The 24,594-nt window shown below is 40.9% G+C and overlaps 1 protein-coding gene across 6 annotated transcripts in view; it reads left to right on the top strand.

Annotated features, from left to right (window-relative positions):
- Positions 1–20,233, top strand: part of HECA (hdc homolog, cell cycle regulator) — a 44,951-nt gene extending 24,718 nt beyond the window's left edge. The window contains exons 3-6 of one of the 6 annotated variants that reach the window (XR_008891375.1): positions 8,002–9,039; positions 13,003–13,157; positions 14,674–14,749; positions 18,721–18,832. Coding sequence is in view for 5 of the 6 variants with exons in the window: in XM_056566687.1 (XP_056422662.1) it covers positions 8,002–9,039; positions 13,003–13,157; positions 18,721–18,885 (1,358 nt within the window). In the remaining variant the exon portion in view is untranslated. Of the gene's footprint in view, positions 1–8,001; positions 9,040–10,542; positions 10,642–13,002; positions 13,158–14,673; positions 14,750–18,720 lie in introns of those variants that run through there. The other 5 variants (XM_056566690.1, XM_056566687.1, XM_056566686.1 and 2 more) reach the window with 5 other exon arrangements.
- Positions 20,234–24,594: the final 4,361 nt, after the last annotated feature.

The following is a 24,594-nucleotide window of genomic DNA, read 5'->3' on the forward strand; positions in this document are numbered from 1 at the left end:
TTAGCAATTGAGTGATTGCTTTAAATAGTCCCCTATGGGGACTATTAAAGTGTAAAAATAAAAGTAAAAAAAGTAAAAAATAAAGTAAAAAAAAATTTGAAAATCCCCCTCCCCCAATAAAAACGTAAATTGTCCCATTTTCCCTATTTTACCCCCAAAAAGTGTAAAAAAAAAAAAAAAAAAAGAAATTTGGTATCGCCCCGTGCGTAAATATCTGAACTATTAAAATAAAATGTAAATGATGCCGTACGGTGAACGGCGTAAACGTAAAAAAAAAAAAAAAAAAAAAAAAAAAAGGCCAAAATAGCTGATTTTTTTTATAACATTTTATTCCCAAAAAAATTTATAAAAAATTTAATACGTTTTGTATAAGCAAATATGGTATTAATAAAAAGTACAGATCACGGCGCAAAAAATGAGCCCTCACACCACCGCTTATACGGAAAAATGAAAAAGTTATAGGTCTTCAAAATAGGGGGATTTTAAACGTACTAATTTGGTTAAAAAGTCTGCGATTTTTTTTTTAAGCGCAACAGTAATAGAAAAGTGCATAATCATGGGTATCATTTTAATCGTATTGACCCATAGAATAAAAAACACGTCATTTTTACCATAAATTGTACAGCGTGAAAACAAAACCTTCCAAAATTTGCAAAATTGCGGTTTTCTTTTTAATTTCCCCACACAAATAGTATTTTTTTGGTTGCGCCATACATTTTATGGTAAAGTGAGTGATGTCATTACAACGGACAACTGGTCGCGCAAAAAAACAAGCCCTCATACTAGTCTGTGGATGAAAATATAAAAGAGTTATGATTATTTGAAGGGGAGGAGGAAAAAACGAAAACGTAAAAATAAAATTGTCCTTACGGTCCAAATGGGCTGATTCCTTAAGGGGTTAAGCTACAATGGTTGTCCTGGAAACAATTAATATTGTAACTTGAGGGACTACTTTAGGAAATGTTAATCTTGTAAGCGATTATGTATAGGTTATATTTCGTATACATTACAGTATATTTCTAGAATATCTGAACATTGCTAAAGATTTTTTCTTTTTCTAAATTTAAAGCCAGTAATTGTTACTTTCACTCTGTTTCCACACAGGTTTTTTTCAGGCGTTTTTTTTTTTTTTAAAGCTGCTACTGCAGTTCTTAAGCCACAGTCAGAAATGGATCCACCAAGAAGTATCTGTCCTTCCTTTTATATTTCTTTTTGAATACACTTCTGGCTTTGGCTCAAAAACTGCAGTGGCAGTTTTCCAAAAAACGCTAGCAAAAAACCTGTATGGAAACTTCTAGATTGGCAAGTACTCTTTGTGCTTCCCTGTTACAGCTAGCTTTCCCAACAACCAGGCCTTTTTGACTCTTATGCTTATGCCGGCCCTACTTGAACACTAAGGGTCTATTCACGCTGCACTATTCCGCACGTCCGCACCAATTCCGCTTCTGAATTCATTTAAGTGGTTTCTGGCCTGTGCGGATTTTGTGCAGAATTGGTGCTGAATACGCATGTGTGAATGAGAGTGCGGAATCCCATAGTTTTTAATTTCAGGCGGAATCTGTGCGGAATTCCGCATGCAAATAGACCCTAAGGCTATGTTCACATGGCAGAATGTCTGTGTGGAATTTCCCATGAATCTTCCGCACGAACATTCCGCAGAGGCAGAGTCTCATTTATTTCAATGGGATTCTGCTGCTTTGTCGAGACTGCAGCATTTCTGCAACAGCAACATCTGCAGCTTAAATCCTGATTCCGGCATCCAAAAAAACATTGAACCTGTTTTTGTGGATTCCACTCGGAAATGCATTGATGTCTATGAAATGGCACATTTCTGAGCGGTCCTAGCACCTGTCTGCACTCCGCTGTCTGTGGAATGTCCATATGGAAATGTTATTGTGCAAACATTCCACCATGTGAACATAGCCTAAGCGTCAGCAGCAGTGATAATGATTGTATCACCCATAAGCCAGCTTAACGGACTGGCTTTCTGACGACTCCTAGATATGCCTGACGCAGGCAGATGTAATGCCAGATCAGAATAGCTCAATTATGAACATTCTGGCAGTTCTACTAGATAGATAACTGAATGTTAACTCTGTACGGAAAAAACATTGATTTGAAAGAATAACTACATAGGTCATGGATCATGTGCTACTTGACTTTATCATTTACACTGGGTCATTTTATTAAATAAATTAGGTTGTTGTCACTTCTTGATGTTTTTTGGACAATTTGTAGAGACAACACATTCATCCAGTTAGCAAATAACAATGGTTACCCTTGTAATATCAGCCTGCTGATGGTACCCCAAATGAGAGCTGGGCTCTTGGCAGGCACAGGGTGCATCACTTATTACTAATAAAGGGGGCGGTACTGGTCTTGATGGCGGGACATCAGAAGCTTACCGCCAGTCCTGTGAAAAGGCAACTGCACAGGATAGTTAGATTCTGTGGTTTTTGAAGTAATTACCTTTTTAAGCAGTGCTATATTGGCACCATAAAGTATGGTTATTTGTACACTGTATCCTTGTATTGTTTAGGCATAGAGTGCACCTTTTGCAGTACCATCTAAGGCCAGCCCTGCTCAAGATTCTACCGGGGCCAAATTTAAAGCCTCCAAAATCTGAGAGAAGAAATCCTATATGTAGGGGCAGGATAACTCTTATCTTAATAGTTTCGGACAAACACATTCCTGTAGATTTGCTATTAAGCTTACTAAATGATAACTGCTACAATTTTTTATTAGATTTATTTATTTAATAATGCCTAATATCATCCCTGCTGATGGACATTTAATAATAAACCGTATGGTTTAAATTGATGAACCTACAGTATATGGCTACCAACAGTTTCAAGACCATAAAGTTCCTTAAAGGGGTACTCCACCCCTAGACATCTTATCCCCTATCCAAAGGATAGGGGATAAGATGTCAGATCGCCGGGGTCCTGCTGCTGGGGACCCCCGGGATCTCCGCTGCAGCACCCCACTGTCATTGCTGCACAGAGCACGCTCGCTCTGTGCTTAATGACCGGCGATACAGTGGCCGTAGCATCGTGACGTCACGGCCCGCCCCCTTAGTGAAAGTCTATGGGAGGGGGCGTGATGTCCGCCACGCCCCCCTCCCATAGACTTGTATTGAGGGGTGATTCTCCTGCCGCTGTATCGCCGGTCATTACGCACAGAGCGAGCGTGCTCTGTCCAGTAATGATAGCAGGGTGCCGCAGCGGAGATCCTGGGGGCCCCCAGTAGCGGGACCCCGGCAATCTGACATCTTATCACCCATCCTTTGGATAAGGGATAAGATGCTAGGCGCGGAGTACCCCTTTAAGGCTGAGTTCACATGTATTATGTGAATCAATATTTGTTCCTCATTTTGTTTAGTATTTTTAGCCAAAAACAGCAGTAAAACCAACATAGAGAAAAGCTATAATAGAATCATTTGCATATATTGCTTTTATATTGACGTCACGCTTCGCCCCCTCAATGCAAGTCTATGGGAGGGCGCGTGCCACCACGCCCCCTCCCATAGGCTTGCATTGAGGGGGTGGAGCCGTGATGTCACGATACTCCGGCCCTGTGATCGTGATTCACAGACCCGGAGCGATGTTCGCTCAGGAGGCTGATGATAACTGGGTGCTGCATGAAAGATTGCGGGAGTCCTTTGGATAGGGGATAAGATGTCTTAGGGCCATAGTACCCCCTTAACATATAAGGTAACATCATAAAGTATCACAGTAAGGCCATGTTTACACAACAAAATTTCTGAGCGGAATTCTGCATGAATATTCAGCTCAAATTCTGCTGCAGCGGAGTCATATTGATTTCAATGGGATTCTGCTGCATTGTGCACATGGCAGAATTTCCAAGGCTAATTTTTCTGCCACATAAATCCAGATTCCGGCATCCACAGAAACATTGAAGCTGTATTTGCCGTCTATGGAGATGGTACATTTCCGAGCAGCCCAAGTGCCGCCGGATCAATCCCCTATTTTCCAGTGCAACATTTGGACAGTATAGACCTGCCTTTATCAAACCTAATGGTGGATTGAATAAAAGCAATATATGAATGGCCTAAAAGAGTTTGACAGTATAGGTGATCGGTGTATCATCACTGTGCACTCCACTACATGAAGCAGAAGGCGAGCATACATTACAGCGCCATTCAAAGCTTATGGGATTATTTTATGGGAATTTTTATTATTATAAAGTATTATACACTGTGAACTCCATAAAGCTATAAGTAGATGCATAACAGCAAGCATTACAGAAGACCCCTGACCCTCTTATCTAATCTGAATGTGTTTCGGACCATCAGCATATAAATATATATATATATATATATATATATATATATATATATATATATATATATATTTTTTTTTTTTTTTTGGTGTGTGTGCATGTGTTTTAGATGCTATCCATCCTCTTCTATTGGTTACTATGGAAACAACCAGGAGGATGAATATGGGCCACATTCTCCTGAGTGCTTTGTTAGTAAACGTAGCGTTGACGGAATATAGTGTAATTTTTTTTATACTGAGACTGTATATGAGAATAATACAAATAAGAAAAGGTGATATAATGTGAACAATAAGGGTAAGTTCACACCCAGCATTTTTTTTCTTTTGCTGCAAATACTTTGAGTGAATCTGTATGTGTTGCATGTAGTATCTGCTTTAAAATTCTTATGCAAAATGATATCTGTTCATTGTTAGCGGGGAAAATCGAGACACAAATTGACATGACATGGTTTTTAAAATCCGAACTGCAGGTTCATTTCCATATAGAAAATTCTGCTTTATTTGGTTGGGAATTCACAGGGGGGGGGGGGGGGGAGGGGGTACACACTTTAAAAATTAACCTTTAATCAGACTCTTTAATTATGGAGAAAACCCCACAACACAAGATAATGCATCAAAAAACACAATGGGAGATTTATCAAAACCTGTCCAAAGGAAAAGTTGCCCATAGCAACCATTCAGATTCCTTCTTTCATTTTTAACAAGGCTTCTGTAAAATGAAAGAAGCAGTCTGATTGGTTGCTATGGGCAACTGGGCAACTTTTCCTATGGACAGATTTTGATAAATCTCCCCCCACAGGGTCTGGGAATACTATGACCCTGCTCATATGCTTGTATGACTTGAACAGGTGTAAACAGATACAAGTCTAATCTGGGATGTAATTAGGGGGAATTGCAGAGGAGCGGGCAGAGGGCTTTGTGATGAAAAATCTGCCTGGAAATCCCTGTCAGGGAGATGTAATATGGTCTATCCCTGCTCCCACAGGGAACCGTCGGGGCACTCGCCCTTAGAAGGGTGACCCCTGCCTCAAAAACCATATACACAGCCTTGCACTGGTTGTACCCAACACATTTCCGCCAACTCGGTGGGTTCCTCAGGGGAAACCAGGCAGATATTAAAATATACACAAGGCATAAATATAATACAAATTATTACTATATCATGCAGACTGTACAAATCCAGCAGAACTGGTACAATGAACAAAAATCAATGCTGGCAGCACTGCTTATGGGTGAGGCAAACAGTGAGCTCTAAAAACACAATTACCAGTAATACAGTGCCAATTAAATACAGTAATTACTGTAGCACAATGGCTAATTACTGCTCAGAGGCAGTGAAGTTACTCACTGTTACCGAGGCCGCAGTGGCAGCATTCAAGTCTGCACTCTCAAAGGGCTGGGTCGTGCAGTATGCCAGTGGGTGTCCTGGCTAGTGAGTGCTGTAGTCCATTGTGAAAAATTCACAGCGAATCATTGCATGGGAAAATTACCTTTAAGAATATGTTATGTTCAGGTATGTATATACAGTTTTTGTTCTGCAGGTTAGGTGTCATTAACCCAACTGTACTTACATAGTGATATAATACATACCTAGAAACGGACTTGTAATGCACATTTGTATAAGGATGCATGCACACCACGTTTTCACTCTACGGGTGCCCTTGTATACTACGTGTTGAGGTCCGGTCAGAAAACCGGATATGGGTCAACAATGAGCCGACCGGAGTAAAACGGTGACTCCGGTCGGCTCATTAAAGTCAATGGATTAGGGCGTCTGTCTGGCTGGGGTACGGGAGCGCACGGTTTTCCCCTCCCCCAGCCAGATCCTTCACCCATAGAGTGAAAACGCAGTGTGCCTGACTTTTAAAATGACTTCTCCATACTGATAAAATACTCAGTTATAGGAAGGTAAATATGTGAATTTAATGTATAGATGCAAAAAAAATAAAAACACTGCAGTAAGAGCAGGTTGTCCCATTTGGTAGACTATGGGTGGATTTACTCGGGGATCATTCAGTGACATTAGTAAAATGAATCAGTGTGTATACCCAGTTCTCTTTATGTATTTTGTATTAGTCAGTTACTACACAGTAAATAGGAATGCTAAATGGTAATACAAATTGGGCACCCAGAGGTGCCAGGCTGCATGTATATATTGATCAGAGACAAAGTTCAGGAGGAGTATCTGCTTTACATTTGAAGTCTATTTAACCATAAATGTATATGACTTGTCTCCAATAATAAATAAATAAAAAATCCTATCCTGAATGAGTTTTCAATGTGCAATGAAGCTCCTTTCTGGGCTCCACAAATACAGACACCAATGCACTCCAGCGACTGGCATTAAAGTTTCAGACTGTGGGGAAGATTCTCTATTGCACATGTGGCAGAATTCGGGAAAAAAAATCCTTTCATGAGTTGCACCATTTTTAGACAATTTTGTGTCTCGACAAGTGGGCATGGCTTAGGCTGGGTTCACACCACGTTTTTGCAATACAGTTCCCGTATCAGGTTTATGATTAAAAAAAAAAAACCGGATTTCTCAAAACCTGACTAAACTGTATCAAAACGTGTGTACAAATTTAAATCCATATACGGTTGAAAAAGGATGTCTAGTTGCATCTGTTTTTTAAGAGAACTTTTTTAACTTTTCACTCAATTATAAATAAAGCTTTACTTGTTTGATTTAAATTCCAATAAAAAAAAAAATGTGCAAAGTCAAAAACCGTATGGTGAAAACCGTATGGAACCGTATGCACATATGGTTCTGTACGGTTCCCATTGACTCCCATGTTAAAACATTTTTTTTTATACGTTTCTATACGGTTTTCCCCCCGGACCAAAAACCGTGGTAGGCTACAGTTTTGGGTACGGGGAAAAAAACTGTCAAAACCGTACAGGGTGCAAAACGGACACAACCGGATGCATCGTTTGGCATACAGTTTTCAATGGAGAGTCAATGCATACGGTTTTCAATACGGTTCTGTGCGGTTTTCAAATTGAAAACGTATACGAGAACTGTATTGCAAAAACGTGGTGTGAACCCAGCCTTAGCTAGAAAATGGGGGGTTGGAATGTGTACAACTCCAAAATCTGTTCCAAAAGTGTGCAATAAAGTAAGTATACTGTAGAAGGAAAAAAGGAAGAACATATAGATGTGCTACGTGTGCTGTTAAACTTTTTCATACAGGGATATTTGTGCATTCGTATTATACTTCCCATTAGCGCCATGAGAAAAGTCAGGTACAGCGGGCAGACGCAGAGGAGCAGCCTCGCAGCGACAGACTGTTTCCTGCGCTTTAAACGCACTTCCTCGGGCTGCTACAGCAGCCCGAGGAAGTGCCTTTAAGGCGCAGGAAACAGTCTGTCGCTGCGAGGCTGCTCCTCTGCGTCTGCCCGCTGTACCTGACTTTTATGGATTTCGAATAAAGATTTCGTCTGGCAAGATTATCTGAGTGAGTGCATCCACTTTTCTTCTATTACATTGTACTAGTATTTCAGCATGTGACTTATGTATAGCTGAAGGCACACTTCTTATCGAAGTCCTAAAAAATGTCAAAGACATTTGCAATCTGGAAGTTCTATTCCAATGCAACTTAATATGAATGCTGTATGAAATTATAGAATAGAGATTAATGTGTTATGTACCTTTTTATAATGAATCCTTTGACTTTTTTCCTTTTTATTTCTCCTTTCACAGAAGCTGCTTGTGCCACTCCGCTTATTTGTAGTCTAGGTAGACCTGTGGACCTGGAAAAAGATGACTACCAGAAAGTCATTTGTAATAATGAGCACTGCCCTTTCAGCACATGGATGCATCTCCAGTGCTTTTATGAATGGGAAAGCAGTATTCTTGTGCAGTTCAATTGCATCGGCAGAGCACGCAGTTGGAACGAGAAACAGTGCCGCCAGAACATGTGGACTAAAAAGGGGTATGACTTGGCTTTTCGGTTTTGCTCTTGTCGCTGTGGTCAGGGCCACTTGAAGAAAGATACTGACTGGTATCAGGTAAAACGAATGCAGGATGAAAAAAAGAAAAAATCTGTTCCAGAGAAGACCACAGGTAGATCTATGTCTGAGTCCTCAGACGAAGTAAAGAAATGTCGTGGGTCTACAAAACCACAAAAGGGGATAAGCTTTGATCCTCCACGTAGACATTCTGTGGACAGACAGAACTCCCAAGAAAAGGGCAGTGTCGGTTCACATGGGCTACGCTCTCCATGTATTTCTCCGGGTCAGTCCCCACCTGCTGGCTATCCTATCCTCTCCCCTTCCCACTTTAATGTTCCCCGCAGTTCTAGATACCTAGGTGAATTTTTAAAGAACGCTATTCATTTGGAACCTCACAAGAAAAGTATTGCCTCTGGTGGAGTGCTCAGGAACACTCACTTTGACTACAGTATTTCTGGATTACAGGCGCATAGGTCAGGGCGCTTAGATGCACCAGTGCAATTTCTCCGGAGACTTGACCTTTCAGAATTATTAGCTCATATACCAAGGCATAAACTGAACACTTTTCATGTACGTATGGAAGATGACGCACAGGTTGGACAGGGTGAGGACCTACGGAAATTTATCCTATCAGCCCTCAGTGCTAGTCACAGAAATGTAGTCAACTGTGCATTATGCCATCGGGTTCTCCCTGTATTTGAGCAGTTCCCACTAGTGGATGGAACGTTATTTCTCAGCCCCTCAAGGCATGATGAGATTGACTATGATGTACCTTGCCATCTTCAAGGTAAACTGTTTCTACAAAGTTATCAGATGTTTTATAGCAAAATAACATTTTAGAATTGTTGGTCCCATGTCCTCTACATGTGTTATATTATTATGGTATGTAGAATATTATGATTGTATGAGGTAATAGTGTTCTTACTTAACCAGGTAAAGAATTCTGCTTGAAATGTTATATAGTGAACTGGGCTGCTTGCCTGTTCTGAAATCACATGCAATCCTTAATTTTTTATTTATGCATTTAAAAAATAAATACATAAATAAATAAACAAAAACATAATGGAATGGGCAGAATATAGTACAGCATGTCTGTATTATTATATGCGCTTGCATTTTGTTCCCATCCAACAACATGGCAAAAAGACATAGCACTTACTTGAACATATACTTAGTTCCTTTCACATTGCTAAGCCGTGATCGTCTGATGTACACATTCGGGAAGTCCCCATATATAATGCATCTGGAAAGTCTTTAGACTCCTTCACATTTTTTTAATACATATTGTTATGTTGTTTGTCTTGGCTTGTGCTAAAAAAGAATAAATTAAAGATTTATCAACCTAATGAAATGTGACAAAAAGCTAAATGCATTGTACGTCGACATATACCTATGACAGATGCCATACATAAAAAATATGTAAATAAACATAAACAGCCGAGCGCAGTATACTTGTGTAATAGACTGAATTAGCTGGGCACAGCTGTGAGTTAAACTGTGGCTATTGTTCTTGTAATGCCGAATTCACACAGTACACTTTTTGATTACCACAAGTAGATTTAAAGAGTTTTCTGGGATTTTCCACAGGATAGGTCATCAATATCCTATGGTCAGTGTCCATCCAACCAGCTGATTGAAGAGTTTTTGACACTTCATTATGTACCCCGTTTCCTTTATTGTTGACCAGACACATCTTGGTACATTTTGTGGCGCTGTTTGGTGCGTCAGCTCTCTGTAGCTTAGTCCCATTCAAGTCAGTTAGAAAAACTGCAGTACAGGCATAGCTACTATGAAATGTATGGTGCTGTGTCTGATAAACAATGAAGGAATGCGGTGCTCACCGTGATGTCAGGAGATAGACCCCCACCAACCTGATATTTGAGACCAAAGGCGCACGAGTTACCAGGATATCCTGGAGCCCTACTCCAGTCATAGTATATCATCTACCAGCAGCCACCAGCAGAGTTCATGCATGTTGGCCTACCACATGCTGGTTTGTTACTGCATACTATTATACAATGAATTATTATACAATAAGTTCCTCCGAGCACACATCGAAAACACAACACAAACACACTTGTGTAAAATCAGGTAATCAATGGTCTACTGGAATTGCTTTCTTAATTTTTATCTAGTAATGTCGTGACTAAAGAGTAGTAGTAGCAGTAGCAGTAGCAGTAGCAGCAGCAGTAGTAGTAGTAGTGCCCATGTGAGGAGCCCTGATACATGAATATTTTACCACTGCAGAGAGAGTGCTGAAGATCTTTCAGATTTATCTTTTATTTTACAGATCTGCAGTGCAGATGTCCACTCGTGTACCTCTGGTGGATATCTTGTACTGCACTGTGCACATAGATTTTTGGAGAGACCTCTAATCTCTATTGCTTAACCCTTTTAAACACTGAACAAATAGATTAAAAAGTTCAGGTAAGAACAATCTAAATAGTGTTAAATGGAACAATGTTTGTACTGAACAGTAATGCCCCAAAATGTAAACATTCAAAATTCAAGCTTCCAAATATAACTTTATCGCCACTGGAATGACAGACGTGAAAGAAGAAACCTTCTTTCAGTTCTCAACATTCTAGGGTAAGAATGCTTTTTTTCTTTACTGTTGAAGCCACGATGCTTAATATTTCATATGGTTATTACTGGCCTCAGATGTGAGATGGATTGGATCTAGATGGTTTGCAGCTGCAGACTGGACAGTCTAATCTCTGAGCAATACATAAGATCGCATAATGGTTTCTGTCACATGGCGGCATAAGGAGTAAATGATCTTTGTAAGGGACAGCGGTTACCCAGTTTAGTGGTAAGTAACCATGAAATGACTGTACAGCTGATTATAGAGCTATAGGGTAAAGCTTTGAAATCTTCTTAAGCCTTTTGTAGACATAAATTACTAAATGGCAGAATCCCAGGTGAAAATGGAATGTTCAAAGAGACCAAGCCGCACAAGTTAGAAAACGTATGCTTCAGCTCAAAATATTAATAAAGGACATCTGTTAAGTGTGTAATATTAACCCCTCAAGGACACAGGGATTTTTCATTTTTGATTTTAATCGCTTGTTGTTAATGTTTTTTTGGTTTTTTTAGTATCTGAAGTGAACAAAAATCAGCAATTCTGGACTTTGGTATCTTTTACCTTTTATGCCATTAAGCGTGCTGTTTTCTATTGCAAACACTGAAAAATGCTGTGCTATAGCACAACATGGATTAGTGTTGTCGGCACTCCATTACTACAGGTTATTGAGGCTACCTCTGAGAGAGAGCTCTGATCAGATGGGACTATGGCAGGTAGGGACCCTTCCGATGAGCTCCACTAAGCTACCGGCGAGTACATTTTCTGCATTTAAGCTGCCACAATGAATTTTTTTGATTGTGGCATCTAACGGGTTAATGGCAGCCATCACGCTTACCGGTGATGTCCGCCATTAGCCATGGGTCCCTGATGCTGGTAGCAGCCTGGACCAATCAGGTATGAAGCTTTATACACTGAGAGAGGGCATAGGGTATACATTTTCATCCTTTCTCCTCTAGAGGTTTAAGTAAACTTGTCATTAACACTTGGCGTGACAGATTGCAGTCACCTTTCAGCATTGGCTGCTCTGTATACTACATTTAGCTCTTTCCATGTTGATAAAGCTTCTGTGCAGTCTTTCTTTACCGCCTTGCATGTAAATTGAATGATGTATATAACCAGGGCAGAAGTCAGTGAGATACGGTATGATCAGCTTCATTGTGGACTGGTAAATTGATACGTAACTTTTATTGCCCTTGGGTATAAATGTGGTCTTACAAATGTTCTTGGCATGTTAGAGGAGAGGTGGTGAGCAAGGCTGATAGAACAAAGCTAGCAGAAAGTAAGGCCGTGTTCACACTGTGCAGTTTTAAAATTTTATTTCTGTTTTGATTTGCAAACTTTGTATGTCTCTCAATCAGTTCACAGTCAAAACAATATACAGTGTGAATACTGCCTTAGGAAAATGTCTTTCTCAAGGTTTAGGTTTCCATATTACCACTTTAATGGGCGACAACGTCGCCCATTAAGGTGGGGCAGGAATATCTTGGTAGAGGTCTTCCTTGCGAGGTATTGCGGGAGCTCAGTTGTCGTACCACCAGGATCGGGGAAGGCCCTCCTACTAGACCCTGGTGTGACTCCTGAAATGCTTTCAATTGGCCAGATATCGGCCAATGAAAAGTAAATGCTGCCTAACAAGAGAGGGGGCACAGCAATTGCTATGGTTACTTGTTAACATGGGCACAAATGTATATTGACCTAAGCAATATGTTCTCCTGTTTCATGATTCCAGACCATCTAGCTCTCCGTACCCTCGTGCATGACACAGATGCATTCTGGTAATCCATAAAATTATTCATTGTCCCCATCTTGTCCTGTTTTATAAATTCACCCATGTGCGGATACTGAGCGTACATAAGAGATTTTCTAGTATTGCTTTACCACTGCTGTACTGTAAATAGCAAGCAGCATCTATGGAGATTTGTGCTAGTATATAGTATAATATAGATACTTCAAAAGAAGGAGTAAGCAAGTGTCCATCCTAAATTATTTTCTATCAGGTTGGCTATTTTGTAGTGTTTCCATAGCTAGTAGTAGTAATTTGTTGTATTACACATGGTGTCCACAAGGTGGAGCCACAAAACATACATGTGTTGGTTATATGATCTGATTTTCCTTGTCTCTAAGTTGTGCTTTATCTTCTAAAAACTGCTGTGTTTTTCATCACAGGAAGACTTATGCACTTGTATGCTGTCTGTGTGGACTGCTTAGAAGGTGTTCATAAAATCATCTGCATTAAATGCAAGTCTCGGTGGGATGGAAGCTGGCATCAACTGGGAACAATGTATACTTATGATATTTTGGCAGCATCTCCATGTTGTCAGGTTTGTAAAAAAAAAAATAATAATAATAATAATAATTTCATTTTTGTTTGGTAATGATGTGATATATACAGGTGTGTTATATATATATTGTACATTCACAAAAATGACACATGAAAAGACTTGTTGCATAAATTCCTATGACCTACTCTGTAACATTGTGCAAAACCCATATTCTGAAAACCTGTGCAAGTGAATATGGCATTGCAACGTGGTTCACAATTTTTTTCTGACAAAGTTGCATCTATATTTTTTTTTCCAATTTGTGCAAAAAATTTAAACATTTTATCTTTTTACTCCCAAAAAAAAAAAAGTATGTGTTGTCAAGCTGTAAATGTACTTTTACACCATATTCACATGATTAAATTCCGTGCTGGTTTGGATCCAGCATTACTACATATTCTGCATTAGATCAGCATCATCCACTTCCCATTGTTTTTAGCGTGACTGTACACTCAGAATGGATTTTGGGGATGATAATTTTGGTATCTACATCGCTATTCTTTATTTTTCTTCATTGAAATTAAGGATATTTTGAAAACTTTATTGAAGATCTGAAGGGATTTCCGATGCAGATTGATCGCCTTAGTTTTTTTGCATAAAAATTGTGTGAACACTACCTTTTTTTTAGTCTGTGGGGAAAATGATCAGGTGGGAAAATAATGTCAACCAGACAATTCAGAGCCGTTCTTGCCAATTACTGGTGCAAAATACTCCATTATTAATTTTATGGGCCATTTTCCTATTAGCGATTCTAATTTTAGAATGTGAAATGTGGATGTGATAAGGTTTAGAAGACGACGTGCTGCTTTGACCTCCATCAGTGGACAATATAAAGTAACATGTTCAGGACATTCTTAATTTATTAACATATTTTGAGGGAGCCTGACAAAACAAATGAGAAACAGGCTTAACCCCTTAAGGACGCAGCCCTTTTTGCACAATTCTGACCACCGTCGCTTTACGAATTAATAACTCAGACGCTTTTACCAAATATTCTGATTCTGAGATTGTCTTTTTCGTGACATATTCTACTTTATTTTGGTGCTAAATTTTCGGCGTTACTTGCATCCTTTTTTGCTGAAAAATCCAAAATTTCATGAAAATTTAGAAAATTTTGCATTTTTCTAACTTTGAAGCTCTCTACTTGTAAGGAAAATAGATATTCCAAATAAATTTAATTTTTCTTCACAAACACAATATGTCCACTTTATGTTGGCATCATATAATGGACATATTTTTGATTTTTGAAAAAATTAGAGGGCTTCAAAGTAGAGCAGCAATTTTCTAAAATGTCATGAAAATTGCAAAATCTGAAGGTACAGATGTTACAGAACTACAACTCCCAGCATGCCTGGGCAGTAGGCATGCTGAGAATTGTAGTTTGGCAACATCTGGAGGGCTACCGTTTGGGCACCACTGTCTGGCTGTCTGGGCATGCTGGGAGTTGCAGTTTAGCCTTCCTAGTGGTTGCCACAGTAAAGATCACTTTACTTTCACTTTCATTCCCCCACCCCAGGTTGCTTTCCCTACCTGAGCCAGGATCCAGCTGTCTCCAGCGATGATCCGTGGTCCCCAGGCATCTTCTACTCCAGGTACCGGCCTCCATCTTCTTCCCACGATCCCCTCGACATCCAGGGGTGGGCAGATATGGGGGTTGCAACCCACTGTCCTGCCCTGCCATTGGTCAGAATCAGTTCTGACCAATGGCAGGGGATAGGAGGAGATCGCTCCTATCCCTCAGGATGATTAGGGCTGTCCCTGACAGCTCCGATCATCCCTATTTTCCAGGTGATCGGGTCACCAGAGACCCGATCAGCCCGGAATAGCTGAATTGACATGCGATTTTCTGCGATCGCCGACATGGGGGGGGGGTCCCTCGGCGATGTGCCGGGATGCCTGCTGAATGAATTCCCAGGGGCGATGGCATACGCCCGGTGTCCTTAACCCCTTAAGGACCAGGGGTTTTTCCGTTTTTGCACTTTCGTTTTTTGCTCCTTACCTTTAAAAAATCATAACCCTTTCAATTTTGCACCTAAATTGCACCATACGATTAAAATGATACCCTACTTATATCGGTTTGATTTTGTCGCACTTCTGAAAAAAAGCATAACCATGCAGGAAAATTTACACTTTTTAAATTATCTTCTGACCCCTATAACTTTTTTATTTTACCGTATATGGGTTGGTATGAGGGCTCATTTTTTGCGCCGTGATCTGAAGTTTTTAGCGGTACCCTTTTTGTATTGATCGGACTTGTTGATCACTTTTTATTCATTTTTTCATGATCTAAAAAGTGACCAAAAATACACTATTTTGGACTTTGGAATTTTTTTGCGCGTACGTCATTGACCATTCGGTTTAATTAACAATATATTTTTATAATTCGGACATTTTCGCACGCAGCGATATATGTTTATTTTTATTTACACTGTTTGTTTTTTTTTGATGGGGAAAAGGGGGGTGATTCAAACTTTTAATAGGGGAGGGGTTAAATGATATTTATTCCCTTTTTTTTGCAGTGTTATAGCTCCCATAGGGACCTATAACACTGCACACACTGATCTTTTACATTGATCACTGGTTTCTCACGTCGTGGCCCCGCGTTATAGAAAGGGAAAGGACTCAGGACGTACCGGTACGTCCTTGGTCCTTAAGGGGTTAAAAGGTTAAAGGGGAAAACACTGGAAAAACCTGGAAAACATTTTTTTTTTTTAAATCAACTGTTGTCAGAAAGTTAAACAGAATTGTAATACTTCTATTTAAAAATCTTAACCCTTCCAGTACTTATCAGCTGCTCTATGTTCCACAGGAAGTCACTTTTCTTTTTCAATTTCCTTTTTGTCTGACCACAGTGCTCTGCTGACACCTCTGTCCATTTTAGGAACTGTCCAGAGCAGAAGAAAATCCCCATAGCAAACCTATCCTGCTCTGGACAATTCCTAAAATGGACAGTGGTGTCAGCAGAGAGCACTGTGGTCAGACAGAAAGGAAATAAAAAAAAAAAAAAAAGAACTTACTCTGAAGCATACAGCAGTTGATAAGTACTGGAAGGATTAAGATTTTTAACTAGAGGTCATTTAAAAATCTGTTTGGCACCAGATTTTTTTTTCCAGGGGAGTACCCTTTTAAAGGGGTTATCCACCATAAGGGGATTTTAGAGCTTGCCTACCAGAACTGGGCATTTCCTGTTGGATTTTGTTCTCTAAACGACACATCCCACAGTTCCATGTTTGAAATCACTTTCCTTCCTCCCACACATCAGCCACCCCACCCATTGAAACACAGTATTTTCTAACCAGGGGGCCTACATTTGTTGCAAAATTGAAGCAGGACAGGCTCCCTCTGATCACCTGGATAGTTATGTCAGGCCCGACGCACTGCAACCTGGGAAATCCGGATACATGAGTAATTTTGCATGCAATAATCACAGAAGAATTGTAAGACGACATGTCACATGCAGGTACAGACATAATATTATGAACTACACTAACTTTACAGCCCCTGTAGCATAGTCAAATGAAAAAAAATCCTGGAATATCCCTTTTAAAGCTAATATTTATGGTGTCTATACAAACTATGATAACTGCATAGAATTCCTCAATGGTTTACTCCGTAGGACTGTGGAATTCTAAAGGGATATTTGCACAAAGCTATTATTTGATTTTGCCATACAAGCAAATGCCCACACCCTGGTTGCTAGTGAGATTAAACACTCATTGACAAAAAACATAATGCACCCAGATACAAATGTCCACAGGACTCTGCATGCAGTTTAGTCTCAGGCAGATATGTGAATGAGAGATTGCGGACTGCTAGACGTGTCTCTATGGGGCACTCAAAGACCTTTACCCAGCTGACAGACTTTAAGAGCGGTGGGGGTATATCTTGGGCTTAGACAAGCAGGATGGTTGTTTTGACACAGATTTACAGTATCACCAACTGAGTTTTATGGCGAGCCAGCTTTGGCAGCCTAGGAGTGTACAGGTCCAGCTGCAACATGCTCCATGCGTGTAAGTCCAGTTTGTATGCCTCTATGCTTAACCGTATCTCGTCTTGTATCCAGGCTAGAGGCGGCCCAACAGGATCAGTGGTACAGTTTCCCATGATGCTTTCACTCTAATATTGTAATCACTTACACAGATCTTCATTATGCTCACACACATACATATAAAACTTTATACAAAACCAACAACTACTTCTTGGGTTATTTATTTTAATTTTTAATTTTTTTTTTGTCAAAAATTGTATTTGGACACTACAAACTTACCTTCTTGGGCTATGTCGCCACACAGTATTTTTATATGTGTATGTGGATATACCGTATTTTTCGCCCTATAGGACGCATCGGCATATAAGACGCACCCAATTTTAAAGGTGCAAAATCTAGAAAAAAAAGATTCTGAACCCACCAGTGATCTTCAACCTGCGGACCTCCAGATGTTGCAAAACTACAACTCCCAGCATGCCCGGACAGCCAACGGCTGTCCGGGCATGCTGGGAGTTGTAGTTTTGCAACATCTGGAGGTCCGCAGGTTGAAGTCCACTGGTATAGGAGGTAATACTCACGTGTCCCCGCCACTCCGAATCCGTCACCACTGCCCTGGATGTCGCTCCATCGCTGTTGCCGCGTCCCCGATGCTCCGGATGTCTTCTTCCCCGGGATCCACGCTCTCCGTCGCTGTTATCACGTCGCTACGCACGCCGCACCTATTGGATGACGGGATGGCGTGCGCGACGACATGATGACGTCGAAGGAGAGCGCCGGCCATGCAGGGGATCCCAGCTCGGAGCAGACACCGAGGAGGCAGGTAAGGTCCCTCCCGGTGTCCTGTAAGCTGTTCGGGACGCCGCGATTTCACCGCTCGACTGAGCAGCCGGGTTAGTGTCACTTTTGCTTAAGACGCGGCGGTCAGCTTTGATCACCGCGTCTGAAGGGTTAATACAGGGCATCACCGCGATCGGTGATGTCCTGTATTAGCCATGGGTCCCGGCCATTGATGGCCGCAGGGACCGCCACGATAGGCGTGTATTCGCCGTATAAGACGCACCAACTTCCTGCCCCAGTTTTGGGGAAGAAAAAGTGCGTCTTATACGGCAAAAAATATGGTATATTGTATGCATTATCCCTCTGTGTACATTAAATGAAGATATATATGTTCCTAGAAACAATCAAATCAGTAGTCCTATTCGGAATACTGTGGAGAGATATTCTGTTATAAAGAGCCAATGAGGTTATAGATGTCACAGACCCCATTGAATTGGGTGGCTGAATTTTGAGGAGGAGGAGTCTTGTAGTGGCCGCCTCCTCTCTCCTTATTTATAACACATAGGCCAAGCCTGTATGTGTAAGGGAAAAGTCAGGAGGTTAGTGGTCAGTCGAACAAGCATTTGGCCAACAGTAACCTAATGTGTATGGTCCTCTATACTGTGGTTCATAGTTTTAGGCCTGTTAGATGCATCGTAGGAGTTGCTCACACTATTGCAACAGATTGAATTGTTATAATCCATGTTTATCTATTCTAATATTGTCTGTAAGCTAATAATTTTCTTTTTGTCATTCTAGGCCCGGCTGAACTGCAAGCATTGTGGGAAGCCGGTCATCGATGTTCGCATTGGAATGCAATATTTTTCTGAATACAGCAACGTTCAACAGTGTCCTCACTGTGGGAATTTAGACTACCACTTTGTGAAGCCATTTTCCTCATTCAAAGTACTAGAGGCCTATTGACGACAGCTTTGTTTTAGTAATAGCCATTTTATAGGTATTACTACTTTGTTACGTATCTTTTATAGTAAATATTCTGTGAGAAAATCACTTTTGTTTTCTAATTCTTAAACTATTGCAGCATTTTTTTTCCTTTTGACTTACGCTACTAAATCTTGTACACAGTATTTACAATTTCCCGTTTTTCAGTGGGAAATTTAACATGGAAATGTGACGGGTGAATGTAAGTCTACGCCAGCAAAGTGTATTTTTTGTCTTGTTGAAGTATTTGGGGGCAGTACTGTCATTTCTATTTATATTTTGCCCTGCTAACTTAGCACTTAAATGGAAAAAAAAATCCCTTTCCACCAAAGTAAATTGAGATATTTTTTTTAAAATAAATTTGATATTCTAAGCCATTTGCTTTTTTTGGTAAGATTTTGATTCTTAATTTTTTTTTTTTTATCTATTTAAAATGATATACTTAAATGAAAGTTAATTCCTTTAATCAGAGGGACACAAAACTGTCATAAATTGTTAGACTGAGATTATTCTTTTTCTGTTTTTGGCATTATTGTTATTGCCCCAATTAATCTTTAATATCAGTGCAATAGTGTTTTGAGTAAGCATGTCTTACAGTATTGTGTATTCAGCTCCTATGCAAACCTCTGTGTATCCATGGTTACAGCCTGCAAACAAACAAGGGATGCAGAGTCAGTAAGGCAAACTTCTTACTCCTCTTAGGCTAGGATTCCACTTTGTTTTTTAGCCTGCGTTTTTTTCATGCCAGTGCAATTTCCTGCATCTGACGTTTTTCTGGTGTTTTTTGCATTTTGAGTTGAAATTGCATTTTTGGCCCCTTTGGCATTTTTTTTCAAAATGTGTTGGGTTCCAAAAAAAAAAAAAAAGATGCAGTAGAGATGGGAACAAATTTAAGGAAATTTCTATTTTTATAATGAACTTTTAATACATTTTTGTGTGAAAGTGTGTTTCACTTTTTTTCTCTCAATTTTTTACATTTTTTAGGTGGTACTACTACTGCCAGCATGGTACAGACTGTTCCATGATAGGAGTAGTAGTACCTGTACTAATAGACATATTGCCCCGGGTGTCAATCCTGACACCCGATGCGATCGTCCATAATATAGCAGAGATGTTGAGCGGCTCTATACAGGGCCTGCATCTCTGCTCTGTTCTTTAGGACGGCCAGTGATGTGAATAGAACACCACTCATTCATATTTTCCGCCCAGAGTGGGGATTGGCCGGATGGTTGAAGCCAATCACAGCTCTCAGAGGGAAATATGGATGAGTGATGTTCTATTCATATCACTGGCCGCACTATAGAAAGCCACTCCGCATCTCTGATAGGACGATCGCAGTGGGTGTCAGGAGTGATACTCGCTGTGATCTGTCCTTAACTGCAAGTACTACTACTCCCAACATGGAGCACACTCTGCTCCATGTTGGGAGCTGTAGTACCTGCAGCTAAGGAAAGATCACAGTGGATGTCACTCCTGACACCTGCTGTGATCGTCCTGTATAATGTATAATAGATGCGGCCGGCCGCTCTTCTGTGGTCCCCTGCACTGATGTATATACACCTATTAATATTTCCCACAGAGAGTTGACATTGGCTGGAACCATCTGTCCAATCACAACTCTCTGTGCGAAATATGAATAGGTGTATATATACGACAGTGCAGGGGACCATAGAAGAGTGGCCATCCGCATCTATACATTATACAGTAGGATCGCAACTGACCAGGGGCAATCTGTCAATTAGTACAGTGTGTTCCATGCTGGAAGTAGTAGTACCACCTTAAAAATAAAGTAAAAAAAGGGAAAACCACACACAATACATTTTTATTATTGTCGGCTATATTTTTAGTGCCCTGCCCGCACACATAAATTGATCCCTGTTTAAAAATTTATAAAAATTCTGTTATAATAAAGATAAATGTAATTAAATACTATTTTTTGTTCCATGGCTACTGTATCTTTTTTTATTTTTTTTAATGGTACTCTATGAAATTTTATCAAAAAAAAGATATCTCCCTGACTATTTTGGATTGCTAAAGTCCAAAAAAGAATAAAAATCGCCTGCAAAAACGCCAAAGTTAAAACCCACATGGAGTTTTTCTCGTCGTTTTTTTTTTTTACTCCCATAGACTTCTATGGCAGAAAAACGCCACGATTTCAGGGGAAAAATGCAATAGGCTCAACATGCTGCGATTTTTGCAAAACTGCCAAGGAGCTGAAAAATGCCAAAAAAGAGTGAAAAAAATGGCAAAAGGATTTTAAAAAAGCGAAACTGAAAAACGCCAAGTGGAAAAATAATTTTGCGATTTCTCATTCATTTACAGCTAACATCTGGCTGCAGAGTTTTTTGGCCAAAAAAACGCCATGCGGCAGAAATGGCGTTTTTCTTGGCGTTCACCCTCCCCCCCCCCCCCCCCCAAAAAAAAAATAAAACAAAAAAATTTTTGGAATTCCAGCCTTATAGGGGTTAGAAAAACAGGTCTGATTTATGTAAAAAAAAAACACCACACCTGTCCTTAGCTCCAGTTCAGTTCCATTGAAGTGAATGGAGCCACTTTGTAATACCGCACACAACCTGAGGACAATTGTGGAGCTGTTTTTGGAATAAATTATAGCATTAAGGCCAAATGGAGCCCCCTAGAATGATGAAACATAAAATGTATTTGTATGATTAGAATTTCTAAACGTTCCTAAATTTCTCCAAAAGGTAGAATGCAACAAGCTATGCTTGTGATAATGTATAATGTACCTCCAGTGATTTATTGACATTTCTTCATTCAGCACTGTGCATTTTTCTAAATGAACTTTGATTTTGAATTTGGTGCTGGAATTGCTTTCCTGATCACCTGTTCTCCCAGCCCCATAGAGCTCCCTTTTCCTGCTTTGTCTCCAGCAAGACCCTCTTTTATGTAATTCTAGAGCGATGAGTCTTATGCTGGAGATAGGTGCACTATATTGAGTAAAACACTGAAGGTACGTTTTACTTTTTCAACATTAATAATATACAGTGGTCCCTCAACATACAATGGTAATCCGTTCCAAACGGACCATCGTTCGTTGAAACCATCGTATGTTGAGGGATCCGTGCAATGTAAAGTATAGGACAGTGGTCTACAACCTGCGGACCTCCAGATGTTGCAAAACTACAACACCCAGCATGCCTGGACAGCCGTTGGCTGTCCGGGCTTGCTGGGAGTTGTAGTTTTGCAACATCTGGAGGTCCGCAGGTTGTAGACCACTGGTAGAGGAAGTTGTACTCACCTGTCCCCGCCGCTCCGGACCGTCACCGCTGCCCTGGATGTTGCCTTCCATCGCTGTCGCCGCGTCCCCGGGGTGTCCCCGATGCTCCGGCAAGGCCTCTGCTTCCCCGGCATCCTCGCTCTCCATCGCCGCCATCACGTCGCTACGCACGCCGCTCCTATTGGATGTCGGGACAGCGTGCGTAGCGACGTGATGACGACGATGCAGGGGATCCCGAAGAGGACGCGCCGGAGCCCCGAGGACAGGTAAGTGATCGTCAGTGGACCACACAGGGCACCGTAAACGGCTATCCGGTGGCAGCTGAAGCAGTCTGTGCTGCCGGATAGCCGTTTATGTGATGGCCCGACATACAAAAGCATCATATGTTGATGCTGCCTACAACATGTGAAGGCCTCTGAGAGGCCATCGCATGTTGAAATGATCGTATGTCGGGGCCATAGTAGGTTGGGGGGGGTCACTGTATAGTATTTTTATTTTGAGGGCACAGTTAAAATCGGTACATAGCTACTGACTCCAACTCCACCAAAAATTGACTATGATTCCATAGCCCTGTGTGGCCTGGGTCTACAGTCATATGTTACTTCTTATTCTTCGGTCCTTTTCCCTTGCCAAATATATCCATATACATGGAATAGCTGTGGGCTGAAGGTTCGCATGGCTGAAAGCTGTATCTCCTGATTCCTCCATACACATGAGTGCTTGGCTCAGCCGAGTGTTCATGCGTTCTGAGAGGGCTAAGCTGCTGGCAGTTTTCCTTGGTGGTAGCTTATCTTTCTGAGAACAAAAGGATCTTCTCGGAGAAAAGTTGTGAGGCCACAATAGACAGTTAGCTTGTCCCACCAAAATCGTCAAATTCGGCTAACTTTTTTCCTATGTATGGGAGGAGAAAGTGAAGTAACTCATGATAAATAGGTTTGCATAGGAAATGTATGTACACATTGATGGGATGTTTCTAATTCTTTTTATTGCAATGCATTTGAAGCAGTGAATAAAATGGTGCATGCAGTGCTGATCTAGGGAAGTGATAACCCACTTTACTTGCTTTGCTGCTGCATTGCATGTTACCTGTATAACCTATAGTTGAAGCAAGTCCTTTTCATTAGCTGCCTTGGATGAGGTCCTGCAGTGTAAAGGCCTTGTCATATGGCAGATGTCACAGAGTTAGAACTGATGCATGTGGATTGTTGTTGTGTTAGGGTATGTTTACATCGGCAAAAAAACACAATTTTATGGTGGGTATTTTGCCCATGTGAACATACCCTTAGTGTTCATACATCTATTCTGTGACAAGGACCTGACCATCAGAAGTGCCGTGATCAATGCAAAGTAAATTTGCCTGGCACTTAGCTTGCCCATGTTTCTTAAGGGTAGTGTCACACGTGCTCTATTTTGCTGCATATTTTATGCAGCTGATTTTGCTACCATTGACTTAAAGGGGTACTCCGGTGCTTAGACATCTTATCCCCTATCCAAAGGATAAGGGATAAGATGCCTGATCGCGGGAGTCCCGGGGACTGATTACAAACGGGGTGCCACGTGCAAGATCACGGGGGTTCCCAGCGGCGGAACTCCCGCGATCGGGCATCTTATCCCCTTTCCTTTGGATGGGGGATAAGATGTCTAAGCACTGGAGTACCCCTTTAAATGGGTAGGAAAATAAGCAGCAGCAAAATACGGCAGGTGTGACCCTATCCCCCCCCCCCCCTACAATGTATTAGCAGTACATGTTAAGTCTATTTATATGCTTCAGATTTTGTAAACTTAACCATTATTCATTGTAAACCAATGTTTTAATGCTTTTGTTATTTTCTATTATACACCGCTCAAAAAAATTAAGGGAACACTTAAACTACACAATGTAACATCAAGTCAATCACACGCACTCAAATTCACATGCTGTTGTGCAAATGGAACAGATAACAGGTGGAAATTATAGGCAATTAGCAAGACACCCCAATAAAGGAGTGATTCCTCAGATGGTGACCACAGATCACTTCTCAGTTCCTATGCTTCCTGGCTGATGTTTTGGTCACTTTTGAATGCTGGCGGTGCTTTCACTCTAGTGGTAGCATGAGACTGAGTCTACAACCCACACAAGTGGCTCAGGTAGTGCAGCTCATCCAGGATGGCACATCAATACATGCTGTGGCAAGAAGGTTTGCTGTGCTTGTTAGCGTAGTGTCCAGAGCATGGAGGCGCTACCAGGAGACAGGCCAGTACATCAGGAGACTTGCATGAGGCCGTAGGAGGGCAACAACCCAGCAGCAGGACTGCTACCTCGGCCTTTTGCAAGGAGGAGCACTGCCAGAGCCCTGCAAAATGACCTCCAGCAGGCCACAGATGTGCATGTGTCCACTCAAATGGTCAGAAACAGACTCCATGAGGATGGTATTAGGGCCCGGCGTCCACAGGTGGTGGTTGTGCTGACATCC

The sequence above is a fragment of the Hyla sarda genome, chromosome 3 (assembly GCF_029499605.1).
Source record: "Hyla sarda isolate aHylSar1 chromosome 3, aHylSar1.hap1, whole genome shotgun sequence".
NCBI lineage: Eukaryota > Metazoa > Chordata > Amphibia > Anura > Hylidae > Hyla > Hyla sarda.